Source organism: Toxorhynchites rutilus, chromosome 3 (assembly GCF_029784135.1).
Source record: "Toxorhynchites rutilus septentrionalis strain SRP chromosome 3, ASM2978413v1, whole genome shotgun sequence".
In the NCBI taxonomy this organism is placed as follows: domain Eukaryota; kingdom Metazoa; phylum Arthropoda; class Insecta; order Diptera; family Culicidae; genus Toxorhynchites; species Toxorhynchites rutilus.
The window spans coordinates 324,217,086-324,234,246 of NC_073746.1; the positions used below are offsets into that span (position 1 = coordinate 324,217,086).

At 40.5% G+C, this 17,161-nt stretch overlaps 2 protein-coding genes across 4 annotated transcripts in view; one reads left to right on the top strand and one right to left on the bottom strand.

Annotated features, from left to right (window-relative positions):
* The window catches only part of LOC129778093 (uncharacterized), a 36,156-nt gene extending 27,975 nt beyond the window's left edge, over positions 1 to 8,181 (top strand). Inside the window, exon 5 of the mRNA XM_055784768.1 lies at positions 6,991 to 8,181. Within this exon, the coding sequence (XP_055640743.1) occupies positions 6,991 to 7,413 (423 nt within the window). The 3' untranslated portion in view covers positions 7,414 to 8,181. The remainder of the gene's footprint in view (positions 1 to 6,990) is intronic.
* LOC129778095 (zinc finger protein 568-like) overlaps positions 1 to 14,817 on the bottom strand; it is a 76,872-nt gene extending 62,055 nt beyond the window's left edge. Inside the window, exons 1-5 of one of the 3 annotated variants that reach the window (XM_055784772.1) lie at positions 14,412 to 14,816; positions 14,141 to 14,352; positions 13,834 to 14,088; positions 13,096 to 13,782; positions 12,858 to 13,029 (exon numbers count right to left, since the gene is read on the bottom strand). In XM_055784772.1, coding sequence (XP_055640747.1) covers positions 12,858 to 13,029; positions 13,096 to 13,782; positions 13,834 to 14,088; positions 14,141 to 14,352; positions 14,412 to 14,676 — 1,591 coding nt within the window. In that variant the 5' untranslated portion in view covers positions 14,677 to 14,816. Of the gene's footprint in view, positions 1 to 12,801; positions 13,030 to 13,095; positions 13,783 to 13,833; positions 14,089 to 14,140; positions 14,353 to 14,411 lie in introns of those variants that run through there. The other 2 variants (XM_055784770.1, XM_055784771.1) reach the window with 2 other exon arrangements.
* Between the last annotated feature and the right edge of the window lie 2,344 nt (positions 14,818 to 17,161).

Genomic DNA, 17,161 nt, shown 5'->3' on the forward strand with positions numbered 1-17,161 from the left:
GACAGAATGTCGTTAGGCCCCCCATAACTATTAAAGAGTTTATTCATTGAGTGTTCAAAGTTGTTAGAGAATATTGATTTGAACACATTCACTAACGCATTTACTGTGGTCCGGCGCTAATGCTGTGCTCATGCTCTTCACAAGTTTCCAACGCTGACTAGCGTTGTTCCTAGCCTTTTTCTCAATATTCTTATTCACAATTCGTTGGTCTCCTTAACGCTCATCCATTGCACAAACCTCCGTTTACCCGTCGAGACGTGTACCAATTAGGGATTGCCCTCTAACATGTCACGCGACCCGTCACACTCACCCTCGCGGAATTTCTCTTCCCAACGGTGCGCCAATTTGGTAGTGCCCTCCATCATGACGCGCACTCCGTCACAGCTACTATCAGCTACTGCCCGCAGCACTGCTTCACGATTGCTCACTAACTGCACCTCGGTTTTGTGATGTGCCATCTGGAGCTTTACGTTGTCCATCCAGTTAACGATCATATCCACAGCCTCAGTCGCCAACATTTCCACCTCCTGGAGCGTCTCACCGATTACCGTTGTTACGATATCGTTCGCGAATCCCACGATCTCCACACAAAAGACGTTTGGGTAGCTTCAGCGTTAGTACACCGTCGTACATCGTGTTCCAAAGCGTTGGACCTAGGATGGAACCGTGTGGAAATCCCGCCGAGATGTTCTTCAGTATCTGTCCCCTGTCTGTGTTGTATACCAGGATCCGATTATGGAAATAACTCCTTAGTATCTTATACAGGTAACCAGGGACCTCCAATCTGTGTAGCGCCTCGGCGATGACCTCCCAGCTGGTACTTTTAAACGCGTTCTTCACGTCGATCAAAATCACCGCGCAGTAACGATCACCTTTTCCTTTTTGTTCGAGCGAGACCTGAGCTTTCTCTTTTGTCGATTTTCCTTTCCGGAACCCGAACTGCATTTTCGACAGTCCGTGAGGGTGTTCATTTGCATTTAACTAGTCTGTTGAGAATAATCCTCCCTGAGAGCTTTCCTAACAAACAAATAGGCCTATAAGATGATGGATCTCCAGGTGACTTTCCTGGTTTCGGAAGCAGCACCAACTTTTGGATCTTCAATTTCACAGGGAAGTGGCCGTCATCCAGGCATTTCTTCAGCACCTTCCTGAACATATTGGGGGAAGCAAGGATCGTCGATTTCAAAGTTACCTTGGGGATTCCATCGGGGCCGAGTGCTTTCTCCACCTTTAAACCTTTTGCCACCGCGATGAGTTCATCGTTGGTGACTTGTGCGTTCTCGGCTTCGTCTTCGCCATACAGTGCGGAAAGAGTCCTTTCACGATGACCTTAAGTTTTTCCGGACATAATTCCATGGGAGTCGTTCAACCACGGATTTTCGCCATCATGATTCGATATGCTCCACCCCAAGGATTTGCATCGACGCCTCGACACAGCTCCCTATAGCAGTTTGATTTGCTTCTACGAATCTCCCGTTTCAAGGCGGCTCTTGTCGCTCGAAACAACGCGCAGTACTCCTCTCTTTCTGCATCGGTTTGTGCCTTCTGGACTCTTCTTCTGGCTCGAAGACAGTTAGCGCGGAGGATGCTGAGTGTCTCGTTCCATTAGTAGGCTGGGCGTCGTTTATACGTCGGGTCCAATCTTCTCGGCATCACTGTGTCGCATGCTCTCACCAATGTTCCTGTCAGCTCATCGACGTCCAGACTTTGTCCTCCACTTCCGCTCACCGGTTCTTGTTCTTCGTACCACCGCAGGATTCCGTTGTCCGACACTATACAGAATTGCCTGGTTGTCGCTATGTGTGTATTCCTCCGGCACTCCGGCAGAAGATTACATCGATGATGGATTCGCGGCCATCCTTTCGAAAGGTGCTGCCGGTGCATACGTTCAAAAGTGCGAAGCCTAGTTTTACGAAGGCTTCTAATAGACTGTACCCTCTGGCTTTGGTACATCTGCTTCCCCATTCCTCAGCCCAAGCGTTGAAGTCTATGAAGTGTGTGGATCTGGACATATGTGTGCAGCTACGCTCGAAAGCAAAATAAAGAGAGAGAAAAAGTATTCAAATCATTGGCCGTCAAGTGACATTCAAACTTAAATCAAATAGGCCGGAATTAAAGGATAGTTATGACTACGAACGGGAGAATGAAAATAGTATATTTTCACCGCTCTTATGTGTATGTCCGATAGAAAAAGAATGAATGTTCTCATTCAACATTCAACTGACGGTCGTGTTCGTGACTGTGCGTTTATTTCTGATGTGACTGTTGAAGCCGTAGCAATGCATTCGTGGTCACGTTCACAGTGAATATTGAGCAACAACTCAGTACAAGCACAAGGACAGTATGTGATGGTCATCAAATATGTCGATCGTTTGCAAGACTGTTCTAAAGACTCCCGCTGCAGATGCTGGCTAGTGTTCGCTTTGCCAAGTCGGATTATCATAAGCAGCCAAACTGTTATCGATTACCGAGTGCCTCCAGGTTTGCCTGATCTACATTATCTTTAGAGATATCACCGGTGTTTGAACGTTTCGATGACAAACCTTCGTATTAGGGATCCGATTGCATTTTCACCAAGCACGAATAATATAGTTAGGTAGCGTTGAAATTCTTAAATTTATGTGTAAATTCTGCATACGACATGATGCATCTTGTGGCTACAAAAGCGCTTCTAGTCTTTTAGATTCCTTCATAAATGTTACACTTATAAAGTATATCTTTCAACAGTAATATTTTAACGATGGTCCGTTCCGTTTTGAAAAAGTTTTGCAGGATGGAAGACGAGAGAAGAAAATTTATTTTGGACACCCACATTAGAAATCCGGCGTGGTCTAGTACTAAAATCACTGGAAGTGGTTAAATCGACCGTGTATGATGCACTGAAACATTTCCGTGAACGTAAAATTGTTGTACAGATGAATTAGAGAACGCGTCGTAGTGGAACTTACGATCGAAAGCTGAGGTTGGAGATATTGAGAAAAATAAAGGCAAACCCGGGACGTTCGGACTACGACATCGCTAAAAGCGCAACTCCAAGTTACCATCAAGAGAATCCATATGCGAGAAGGTTAATGTAATTTCCGTGCCTTCAAGCAACCGAACAGGATACTGAAGTAAAATCTCGAAATTAAAAGTTGTACAAAAAGGTTTTGACGAAGTACGAATGATGCATACTAATGGATGACGAAACGTAAGTGAAGATGGATTTTGGACAGCTTCCAGGCCTGAAATTCTATGAAGCCACTGCCAGAGGAGAAGTCCCAAGAAAATTCAAGTTCGTTTTCGTGGAGGCGATCCGGCGTAGTGGTAACTTCCATGCCTCTCACGCTAAAGGTCACGAGTATTGAACTCTCACTCCCGACATTCTTCCAAAAATGGAAGTAAAAGTGACGAACCAGCCAAATGAGTTGAAAGTCACTATAATACAGATAAAAAAAAAGTTCGTTTTCGTTGATACATTTGGAAGTTCTTGATTTGGCAAAGGATTAGAGTTGTGGTCCGAAAACTAAGGTTCTCGTCACAAACAAGACGAATGGAATGGCCTGTATGTATAGGATTGTGTATAGGGAAAAGTGTCTCACAAAGATCCGGTGAAGTTTTTGCCAGATTTGGCAAGCTACCACTACAGTCGAGAAGTGCTTCAGTGATACCAATGCAATGGGGTCGATTACATTGAAAAAGACAATTGCCCAGTTCAAAAATTAAGAAGGGCTCCAGAGTGGCACGTGGAATTAAATGGCCCCTGAGATTGACCAATAGAAAGTTCAAACTTTGATAGAGGGTATCCGAAGAAAAAAAAGAAAATTCATCAAAACTTCATCGGAATAATTTTTCCTGTTTTTTTTCTGAAAAAAAAAATTGTGTGTATTTTATTAGTTATACCGGAAAGTTTCTTCGGTTTTACAACAGATGGCGTAACTTGATTATTATTCCAGTGAATCAAATCTCCAGACATTCGTTGGAAAGCTACTGTCATTGCGCGTCTTTTTCAGTATATGTCAAAAAGTTGAAGCGTAAACAACATAGTTTTTTGCCACTTCGAATATGTCGAATTTCGTACGTGTTTATGCGCGGAGTTGCTTCATTACTTCAATATGAAGAAAAAAGCTGCGGAAAGGCATCGCATTCTGGTGGAAGTGATGGTGATCATGCTCCAACTGAGCAAATGTGTCAGACGTGGTTTGCAGAGTTTAAAAGTGGTTATTTTGACTTGGAAGACGAAGAACATTCCGAACCGCCAACAAAATTTGAAGATGAAGAATTGGAGGCTTCACTCAATCAAGATCCGTCACAAACGCAACAAAAACTTGCAGATACACTTGGAGTAGCTCAGCAAACCATATCCGATCGTTTAAAAGAAGTGGGAATGATCCGAAAGATAGGCCATTGGATGCCGTATGAATTGAAGCTACGAGACGTCGAACGCCGTATTTTCACGTGCGAACAACTGCTCGAATGGCATCAAAGAAAGGGTTTTTTTGCATTGAGTAGTTACTGGCGATGAAAAGTGGGTCCATCACGACAGTTCTAAACGTCGGGCAACGTATGGATACTCCGGCCATGCATCAAAATCGACGACCGCGCGGAATATTCACGATCAGAAGATTATGCTGTCTATTCGGTGGGACCAGCTGGGTGTGGTGTACTATGAGCTGCTAAAACCGAATGAAATCATTACGGGGGATCTTTACCGACGACAATTGATGTGGTTGAGCCGTGCACTGCAGGAAAAATGGCCACAATACGAGCAAAGACACCATAAAGTTATTTAGCAGCACGTCAATGCTCGGCCACATGTCACGAAACCGGTTAAAACATACTTGGAAACGCTGAAATGGGAGGTCTTGTCCCACCTGCCGTATTCTCCAGACATTGCTCCATCCGGTTACTACCTTTTTCGATCGATGCAACATGGCTTGGTTGACCAGCATTTCTCCAATTTTGATGATGTCAAAAATTGGTTCAATTCGTGGTTGGCCCACAAACCGGCCGATTATTTCCGCAAAGGGATCCGTGAATTGCCAGAAAGATGGGAAAAGGTTGTGACTAGCGATGGCCATTACTTTGAAAATTAAATTTGTAACCCTTTTTGCAGAATAAAGCATTAATTTTTGAAAAAAAAACGAAGAAACTTACCGGTACTCCTATTAATATAAAAACATTTTTTGTCGTGGGACTACGTCTAACCGGAATATATGGAGGGTAAAATGAAAACCTAAACACAGAACATGCAGGAAAAAATGAAAGATTTCGAATGCTTATAGCTCGAACATTTCGTACTGGATAGGAGAGATGTTTGCATCACTTGATAGGGAATATTTCTACGCATCTATCGCAACTAACAAAATGTTGTTTTTCATTAAATAAACAATTGAATAACTGTAAAATATTAGGCGTTATCTAAACGCCCTAACTGCATCGTTTTGATTGGCCCGATTTACGGTTTCCCTAACACAGCCATCAAAACCAAGCAGCCTTGGGGAAATCGGCATTGCAAATACATGAAAGTAGGGGGACTTTTGTTCTCATCGAAAAATGTTCCCTAACACAGACTTTAAAACCAAGCAGCGAAATCGGCATTGCAAGCACACGAAAGAGCCTAGAGGCGAGTGAACTGAAAAGTTTAAACCCTCTTAAAGCCAAAAAGAAGAAAAAGAACACACTAAAGTAGGGGGAGCTTTTGTTCCCACCGAAATGTGTTCCCTAATAGAGATTTCTAAACCAAGGTGCCTGGAGAAATCGGTATTTCAAATTCATGCAAGTCGGGGGTATTTTTGTTCCGTCTGGAATGTGTTTCCCTAACACAGACTTCAAATCCATGGAGCGTGGGGAAATCGGCATTGCGAATTCATACAAGTTGGGGATATTTTTGTTCCGATTGAAATGTGTTTCCCTAACACAGACTCCAAAACCAAGGTTTCTGGGGAGATCGGCTCTGCAAATAAATGCAAACTGCGAGTACTTTTGTCCTCGCTTGCCTTTGTGCAGAGTGGAATATGTCTGTCCTAACATGATCTTCTAAACTTAGGAACCTGGGAAAATCTTGCAGCCACTAGAAGCGAATGAACTTCCCAGTTTCAAGCAAATTCGAGATTCGAGAAGTATGTACACTTTTGGGATGTAAACTTCAGAGGGAAATGTAAAATAAAATAATCGTTTGATAATTTTTTTTTTGTCTTTATTGGAAAGATTTTCAACCTTAGGCTGGTTCATCAAACGTTTGATAATTCTTCCGTACATATATTTTGTTCTAGTCATCATACCAAACGTAAAAGGTCCGTCATTAGATTTACTTGTAACGAAGAACAATCAATCACAATAAACGAATTGACTTTACACAGCATTTGTTCATTTTTTTCACTCACAGAGCAAATATATTGAACTCAATTGAATTTGGAAACTGTTTCATTCAATCAAGAATTTAATCAATACAAACGAATGATTGCTAAGCTAAGGTAGTTCCACGTGAACCTTGCGGTTATATCATAGATATAACCCACTCATTTTTTTTACTTTTGATTAATCCCGAGACACTTCGCCAAATCTGCTTGGCAATTATTTTTTGCCTAATGGTTACGGAATCTTTCTACAACTTCAACTCATATAACCCGTTTGAAGAAAACCAATCCAGATAACAGACGGCTGTTTTCGTGACCAACAACACAACCTACACAACAGGCACACTCCTACGCCAAGTTCTCGTTCGTGCCTTGGTACAATCACTCGGAAATTAAATCAAGGTTTCTCAAAAAATCATGTCGATCCATCCACGTCTAGAGTCTTTCTCTTCGCAGGCAACCTATTGTGGTGCATTCACGTTACGAAAGTTTTCCGTTATATTGCTGGTTTGAATGACATTACCTCCATTCTTTGTCAGTTTCCTTCCAAACAACGAATAATCTTTGATTGCCTTGTAGCATAATTTTCGTTCGTAAAAAAAAAACACTCATAACCCAAATTTACATTCCCTCTTCAAATTTCCCTTTTCAGAATTGGTGCATGCTGGTCCGTTCGTCTAATATTTGCCCTTTTATTGGTGCCATATCGCCGACGGAAACGCTGGACAAAAGCATCGTCGATTGCGGCGACTCCATAAATTGCCACAACGGTGCCGATAACGATACGACCCAGCCCAGCATCTGCACCGACACGATCCCACTTCTGTGCGCGTCGAATCCGTCGATCATCAACACAACCACAACCGTTCTAACGCCAAATGAGAGCCACCAGATCGCATCGTTCACCGGATCCAACACGCTGCCGTTGAGTCGAAAGTTTTCCATCGGATCGGAGCACGACCAGCAGAGCTGCAACTTTATTAGCAGTAACAACCTGAAGAATACCTGGGAATCCAGCGTGGACATCAGCCACCACGTGAAGGCAATTGATTGCATCAGCACAATTAGCAACTAAGGCGAGTCGTCGGTGGACCTAAATTTTGCCATGTGATAAGAAATAGTGTTTCCCTAACCCGGAGACAGTTTTGAGCAGAAATAGTGTGAATAATATCTACTTGAAACGTAGTATTCGTTGTCAATCATACACGTCATTTGCAATACTGTTCCAAAGAAACGTGTGAAAAGTTGTCTCATACTAGAAAATTGATGACATTTGAAAAAAAAACTCGTGATGGTTGCTTATTCAAAACCGAGTAGAACTTGGCAGCACAAACCAGAACATAATGCGAGAAAGTAAGAAAAAATATGTGATGATATTTGAAAATGAGAATAGTTATTTAAAATTATTACAAATGTTCCCGGAGGGATTTTGAAGCATATAAAATACCATGGTAAACTTAGAAATGAACATTCAATTCGAAAACTTCTATAGATTACAGTACAAAACCAACTTCATGTTTCACTAGAATAAATGAAGTAAAAGAATCATGAAAATCCCTAACCCAAAAAACCTAATAGTAATATGACCTAAATCAACACCTAGAGTTCATCCGTTTCTATTAATACACTTGAGAGATTAAATCGGAATCCAACTTCTCCAGTATTTGAACATGCTCAATAGATCTTCTTACTACAGAACAATTCCTAGCGCCAGAATAGCTCTTCATGAGGTATATATATACACAATTTTCAAACCCTACCCAGTTGTTTCAATCACGACAAACGTTACATGATATTTACTCAATACATCAATACCCAAGAAAAATAAAACTAGCAAAGATAATCCCGATATGGTGTTTCTTTTAATTTAATATTTAATATTTTTTACGTGGAATTTCCAATTAACGCGGTATCACATCTCTCTCTCAGCTCACATCTTTCCTTCATGCTCCCACAGAGCATAAGACAGTAATTAGTGCTTACGACGGAACTTATGTGCTTATGACGGAAATTAGTGCCCACCCTATCACGATTCTCACGTGGATTTTAATTGATCTGGTTTTTTTACGCGGATTTTTCAATTAACGCGGCTTTTTACAAGGTACCTATCCCCCACGTAAAAAACCTCGGTGTACACGGATACTATTTCTTTTTTCTTCAGTAGGAGCCTTAAACCACTGCGACCATTAATTTGATCTATTGTAATGCCCTCCAGTTTACTATATATTCACTGTCAGTTCGTTCCATAAGTGATAAACACACAACCCCAAGAAGAAATGATTTCCTTCTCGAAGTTCCTTACATTTTTTGGTTTAGCAGACCAAATCTCGTTTTGCATAAGAATGCTCTTTTCAAAAATCTGCAGTCTTCGCTGAATTAATACACTGCATTGACACAGTACATGTTCAGAAGTTTCAGCATCGAAGATACAGAGACGACAATTAGCATCTGTAAGTTTTCATATTTTTTAAGGTGATACCAGCTCGGACAGTGTCCGGTCAACGTTCTCAAATCTGCCGACCATACATTAAAGTCCAGGGAATTAAGATCCGCGGAGCTGGGATGGCACAAAGTCTTTTCGAGAAAACCAGTCAAATTCTCCCGACACCACGCTTGAACGATATTCGCCGTGTAAGTCGGAGCGAGGTCCTGTTTAAAGACGTAACGATCCTTCCCGTAGAGGTCTCGCAGTGTCGGAGCCACACCCTTTTCCAGAACCTTGGTCTTACAGAACACGTTTTTCTCGATGAACACCAGTGGGAGCTTCCCACGCCTGGATACGAGCGCCGCACAGTGGTCCCTGAGAAAATTTAGGCGGCCAATACTCAGATTTTTGAGCTAAAAATCCAATTTTTGGTAGACTGGGGTTTTCGGATACGCTGAGTTCATTTTTCAAACCCGGTTTCATCAAAAAATTAAAAGTGGGGTGTAGCAATGCGGCAAAGTTCAAAATTTACATATTTTTACATTCTTCGTAATTTTATTCAGGCCTCCCTCCTAGAGATGAACCATTTTTACCACTCGGTGTCGCAGTCCCTCAATAACATAAAAAATGTTGTAACCTATAAAATATTTTTAAAGCACCATTCATAATGAGAAAATACTACAATAACCAGTTTCTGAAGGAATTACAAATTCTAACATCAGCCATGCATCTTCTTCATTCGAAAATTGGTCCACCATATTGTTTGCAGAGCCCCATTTCTCCACTAACTTACTAACAAATCTCCCAATTTTCTTTCGTAGAAGCGCTTGCAAAATTGACGAAATGTTGGTTAAATTTGTTTTTCTAATAACGAAGTCGTATAATGAGAATTCCTCACGGGAGTTGAAACAGTTATGTCCTGCGCAGTTGTTCTTAAATGATCGAACAAATTCTTATTACATAACTGGGAGGCCATATCCACAAAAAATATTCACATTATTAATGAAAAGGCACAACTTCAAATAACAGTTATTTTTAATTAACATTTTGGGTTAATATTGAGAAAAAAAAATCCAAAAACGGGGGATAAGAGACACTTTGAGGAACACCTTCATTAAAAAAGTTTTGCGGGGAAATGCTGGGCAATTTTTATAAGTCCATCCGAAGCAAAATTAAACCTCCAAAATAGCGAGCATGCGAAACTGGTATCTTGTCGCTTTATCAGGGCAATGATGCGCGCGCGGAATGGGGTGAAACACGTGATCCTAGAAGCCTTGAAGATCATAGAATATAAGATAGATTACAGGATTTTTTTACGCAACTTCATGTTTTGGGTTTTGGCCGCCTAAATTTTTTCAGGGACCACTGTGCGGCGCTCTGGAACCACAAGATGTTTATGTGGGACGGGGGATGCTGGCCAGCTTCAGCGCTTACAGCTGATCAATTCGGACATTGTGCGGCTGTTGCAAGACAAAAAGTTTCTCATCAGAAAACACGAACTCTTGACCTGCGTGTTGACGTATAACTACGCTGTTATTTTATATAAATCGCTTCTTTATAACTTCGCATATTTTTATATGATGCTATGGAATTTTAGAAATAACTGTCTAGTACAAAAGTTTGAGGGGATATCTCCGTAGCCACATTGGTTGCGCGTTCGCTTAGTAAGCGATCGATCGTGAGTTCAAAGCTCAGGGCCGTCATTGACCATCTTTGTGTTGTTACAGAACAACTACGTCCACGCAACAATCATCAGCGATGGAGATCGATCCACGGTCGAAATAAGATCGATTCATCCATACAACTGCTCTGCTCTGCAAGACACATCGGGCTGCAGTTCTATAAATAACTCAACAATGGTCAGTCAACTGTCTCCGCTGTCCGGTCTAACTGGATAATAGAAGAACAGAAGGAAAATACTTACGCCTAAATGGCTACTGTATAATACTCTAACGCCGAAAAATGACAACTGTGTAATCTGCTAATTATAGATATGATAAACATGTGACATTTACACGATTTGAATTCGGCTCTGTTACAGCTAAAATGCTAATGAGCCTAAAATAAACAAAAGGGATAAAAAATTTTTGATAGCCCTGAAATGTTTCTTTTTATAGTTGACGGTAAATGATTGATGATTCATTCTTGCCTTCGCAGAACAATACACTAGCTGATCGTATGTCGCAATTTGATTCATGTCAATTGAAAATTGAAAATTTACCTCGAACGCTATTCCGATGGCCTTTTTCGCAATTGACATAGACTCGACTACAATCGATTACATACTTGTTGCACCAGCACCATTATTCCACATCTCATAATTACATCAATATATCTTTGGCACCGCATGGAAACAACAACAATGACAACACTTGCAAGTATCAAATATCATGCTACATGTTATTTAGTATTGCCTTAAAGGAATCGCACCTCTAGGTATCGTTTGTACAACGTAAGCCAAGCGCCAAACAAGCGTTCGCCATAGCATGCATACAGAGCCATACATTGGTGGCTTGAGACTACTAGGAATATAAACACTTCTCATCATTTTGCGCTATTCTCAAAAGAAACGCTTCTGTTAATATTAATGGCCTCGAAAAAAGTTGCATTAGTTTCTCATGCTCAGGATAAGCGCAGCTGACTTCCTTAGTGGAGGAAGTTTTGCTACTGGCAAGCGAAACCAAATCACATACAAAATTCCAGGACGACATTTACTTACATATTTAGTCACCAACTAAATAAACGAAATAAACTCTTTCTGTTAATCTTAACAACCTCGGAAAGAGTAGCATTGCTTCATTATGATCAAGATTAGCGCAAATGCAATCCCAGTTGGTGGCAGTTCTGTGACGGGCACGCGAACCCGAATAACTTATGACATTCCAGCACGACATTCGAGATGCTTGGTATTCCCCAAATATCTTTTTGGTGCAAAAACTTAACTCCTGTTTAGCCATAGCGATATTGGTTGCTTCGTATCTAGAACGATACTGAAAGTTTGCCATCTTCTTCAAACTTTTCATTTCATTCGTCTCTAGTCTTCAAAAAGACCCTTGGGAAACATTCCTACTCGTTCACCTCCATTGCCTTGAGAAAGGTACTCGATCCCTCGCCGTCCAGCTCGCCCAGCAACGCTGTTGTCCAGTCGGTGTCCTCACGAAAAATGAAAATTTCCTTCATTCACGGAGGCTTTCAATCTAACGATTTCTCCTTAGTTGCTCATCGATAAGTTGTTTGTTGTTGACGACACGGGTAGAAATGTACATTTCCGATTCGTTTGGTATGTAAATCACCAAAATCCATTAGTGGCATGAATAGTTATTAACGTCAACTTTAAACTAATATCCGAAGTTATAAACGAGCGACTTGAATAAAATAACAGCGTATGTAAAAGCGTAATAAAATAACATGCCGGGGGTTCGGGTTCGATTCCCGTTCTGGTCGGGGAGATTTTTCGTCAAAGAAATATCCTCCCACTTGCACTGTGTGCACGCGTGATTATTTTAGAGTTTGCCAGAATGCATTCGAGGCGTGTTACTTGGCATAGAAATCTCAACTGAGTACAGTAAATATTCGCTAACTGGGCGAAAAGGGAAGACCAGTTATCGACATTCGCGAATTAACTGATCCGGCATGCAAAACGTCAAATAAAATCGAGGGGAACTTCAATTAATTGTTTGATTCGCGTTGATCATTAAATTGGATAAACAAAAGGATTCCAATGGAAGTTTCGCATTGAGTGCGACAACAGGTATAAAATATAATTTGAGGAAATTATTTTTCTGTAATTTAATCAATGTTTTTGTCATGCAAAAATAATTTAAATTCTCATAACATTTCAAATGACATTCGAATGTCCATCTTAGCAAATCTTCCATTCGAATATGGCGTCGATTGTTTACAAAATTCTGCTTTTTAACTGGACCAAGGACCATTACTGGCATCCGTATAAAGAAGAGAAAAATAAATAACAGCAATTCGATATCGCTCTGGATTTTCACAATAGGAATAACTTACGCATCCGAAACAGGTCGAGTTGTCAATCAGAACTGATTTTATTCACTAGCTTCCGTGGATTGATTCATTTGGCTTACCTTCCGCATTCACACGATGCTCTCGATTGTCGTGTATTTTCCGATGGAACGATAATGCATTCAGGCGCGCGAAATCCTTCCCGCAAACATCACACACGAATTCCTTCTTCCCACTGTGAACAGTCATGTGTACTTCCAAATCCCGGCGGGTCAGATGTCCACGCTGACAAATCTGTGCATCAGGAAAAAAAACCGATTGCACCTCAACATAGACCATCATTTCAAACAATGTACAAACCTGACAAACGAAGGGCCGATCGTTGCTGTGGATCCGCTGGTGGACCTTCAGATAGCTTTTGCATGTGAAACTCTTATCACAATCGGGGCAAGGAAATCGCACACCGGTGTGCGCAACTTGTTCATGCTGCTGCAGCAAATAGCGGTTCGTGAATTGTCTTCCGCACTGTTCACACTCGAATGGTTTAAGCCCCAAGTGGCGATTCTTGTGATCGATAAGAGATTTCTTCGTCTTGAACGTGGCTTGTTTGCAAATGTTACACCGGAAGGTTTTCTCCTGCGAATGAGTCCGCTGGTGGGCCGTCAAATAGCTTTGGTTCAGAAAACCCTTTCCACAGATGTCGCAGGAAATTGGATAGTTTCCTGTGTGCTTGGCCACGTGTTCGTCGAGGCCAATTTTCGACTTGAAAGCTTTGAGACAATTCTCCATCGGACACTTGAACGGGGTGATTTTCAAATGGGAGTTGCGATGAATTTTTAGTTTCGTCCGAGTGGTACACATTTTTCCACAGATATCACAGGTTCGATCGTTAGGTGCTTGCGTCACTGGTTCGATCTCTATTTTCACCGGCTCGAGTTCAGAATCCTGCAGTTTTTCATCCGACGGAATTGGTTGTGGAATAACTTCTGCCGTATGTTGACATCTCTGTTCTTCAATAATTTCTTGAACTTGAATTTCTGAAATCGACTATATAAAAAATAAAAATGTTGTATTATAAACATATAATGCTCCCCTCACAGCATCTCTATTATCATCGACGGTTTCGATTCCTACGAAATCATCATAGTCCAGATCATCTTCTGTTGGGACCTCGGTTATAACATATCCGTCATTCGCATTTTGTTGAGTGATCGATTCCACAATGGCCTCCAAATTATTGAAACAAGTCTCCTCGCTTGGTATCACTGTGTCGCTGGCGGACGGTTCAGTCAACGGGATAAACTTCCCTTGCTGTTGATTTTGCTGAATTGAGATTTCTAGTTCCTTTTTCAGCTGTTGAATTGAACTATTAGAACATAGAACAATAGTTTAACGAGCATTTTACCTTCAACGCCTCCACGTTTGCACTGAAAGATATATCTTCCTTTTCCAAGCTTTGGATAATGTATTCATAATCCTTATTGGTGTTTCCATCGAGCATAAACTCATTACCGGCAAAGTTAATTTCCGGAAGAATTTGATGATGATCCTCCTGTTGCTGTTGCTGTGACTGTTGTTGCTCCACAGCGGATTCAGCTTGACAAAACATTAACATTTCTGATGAAAGAAAAAAATTCATACAATTTATCACCCAGCTTGGAAGTATTAAATCCTACCGCTAAAAAACGTCTGGCACTTGCGACAGTTCTCGCGAAACTCGTGGAAGTAGTCCAGCTTGCATACACACTCGCTGCACACCAGCTGGGAGAAAAGCTGCGGTTCGGCATCGCTGATTTCCAGCGCAATGCAATCGAGAATCTTTCTCGGCAGCTCGCGGAGCAATCCATCCGGCGAGTTTATGTAGATGCCGTATGTCTGCTCACACTTCTTCAAGCACAACCGGCAAGGATCTTCGCTCGGCGGCAAGTGCAGACTGTCCATGGAATGCACAAAGCTTGTGTATGATTTGCTGACTCAAAATTAGGGTCAGCCAGGTTCAGGAGGTAGCTAATGAAAAAGTATGAATGATACGAAACAAATATTTTGACCGATGTTTACATACGATGACATTTGTTTAAACAAAGCCCTACGAAGGGTGACTCAAGAAACAAGCAGGTGGAATGAATTTCATTAGTAGTAACTCAATGTAAGGTCGTCTTGTTCGATAATCGCTTAAGCCTTAGCGAACGAATGCCGCCATACTCGCGACATTGCAAGTATTCTAAAAAACGAATGCCCCCATACATGCGGCATCCCATTATGTTTTAGGAGCTCTGTTTTTTATATCCCTTTTGTTTATTTTAGGCTCATTAGCCAGTTTCCCTTGGCAGCATAGTTTGAAATTGATTATATTCGAGCAATTTCATTTGCTTCACTTACCACTGATTGATTCATCCGAAACTTTTTTCTAACACTTATTGATCAGAATCCGGAACTTTCTGTAGTTTCTAGTTCGCTGATTTCAAAGTTTCTGAAATATAACTCCGATCACCACTAAAACAACCACAGAAACATCTTCCGCAATGATGTAATAAAAAATATAAAATTGACATTCTTGACAATCGTCGCGCGTTCATCGCGAGAAAAAGCTGTGCATTTGGAGGTTGATTCTGTGTCGCGCAGAAATTCGCTTGTAGCGTCGCATCGCATCGCGTTTATTCTGGCATATGAGGCAGTTTTTTGCAAGAACCAAATCAACGCCAAGCTGGTCGCGATTTTTGACAAAAGTCAAAAGTCGCGTAGAATTACATCGCATCGCGTGTCGGTCCACTCTGACATCACCCTTATGTTCTCTGAAGTTGAAGTCGATCCCTTGCCTGGTTTCCATGGCCTAATAAAGGGTTAAAACGTTTAATATCACTATACTCAATCAAAATGCCTCTAGTCTGTTAAATATATATATATATATATATATATATATATATATATATATATATATATATATATATATATATATATATATATATATATATATATATATATATATATATACTACTACCGGACCCGGCATACTTCGTCTTGCCCAAAATGAATTTTTTGTTATCAATACCATCAAACATTCATGTTTTCTTATTAAGCAAACTTCGACCAAAACTCGTCATTATAATATCAAATTATTTTCAGACACAATTCTCGTCAAAGATTTTTCAATCATTCGCAAATAACGTGTTTCTCCGTTGCATGGAATACATGTTTGGTACAGAAAATATAATAAAATGAAGACATCTCAAATCGGACGATTCCTTCCTCGAGTTTTGCGCTTACCAACACATTTGGCAAATCGTTTCTATTTATACAGTTATAAGACATAGTGCATTTTTTCACCTGAAACCCCGCTTCCACTTTCGAACAAAGATCAATTTCGTTCGCGCAATGGTCAAATGGGTTAACAACGCTTGTCACGATGTAATTGTAGAACAAATAGGAATTCAATTTTCCAAATTTTCCATTTTACTTCAGACTTTTCCAGGAGAGAAGGAAGGAGTGTCGAACCACAATTTCTTGCCCCCTAAAACCTCCACACGCCAAATTTGGTTCCATGTGCTTGATAAGTTCTCGAGTTATGCAGAAATTCGTGTTCCATTTGTATGGCAGCTCCCACCAAAAAAAATTGTCTCGAACCACCATAGAAACATTTCTTACCCATCTGAAACTTCCACATGTCAAATGTGGTGCCGTTTGCTTGATTAGTTTTCGAGTTATGCAGAAATGTGTGTTTCGTTTGTATGGGAGTGATGAAAGTAGTGATGAAAAAATCTTGAACAACGATCGAATCTGACATTAATTTCATATTACACATAAAGTTTCAGCGGAAATGTTAGCAAAAATTAAAAAAAATAGTTAGGTTATTGTCAGGACTACAGTTTCTAAGTACAGTAAGTAACATCTAATTCGACATGCCGAGGCACTACTTAGTGCCACACTGGAGACGATTTTGATCTGTAATTTGACATTCGCGATGACAGTGGTACAGTATCGACATCTGGTGGTGACTTTCAATTTGGAGCCATTATTTGAGTCCTAAACTCGATGAGTCTCTATCAGATTAGAAGGCATGAAGCAAATTTCAAAATGTTAAAATTTGAACGAAAATTTCTACATAATGTTATTTAATTACTTGAAACACGTATTCCTGACTCTTCTTTCGTTCCCCGAAAACGAGCATTGGGAAAATTCCCATGGTAAGATTATCTTGAATAATTTAAAAAAAATTAAAAATGAAAATTAATACTCGAATATTTGAGCTTTTTACTTAGATTACAGAAACTCGAGCCTTAATGAATTATTATCATCTCATCTTATTTTGTATTCACTGCAGCGAAGTTTTTGAAAAAATCAAGAAAACGACACAAAACGGTTCCAACCGGAAAAGGAAGTGTGATATAATGCCAGTACCCATCCCATTCTTTCACTAACATTTATATCT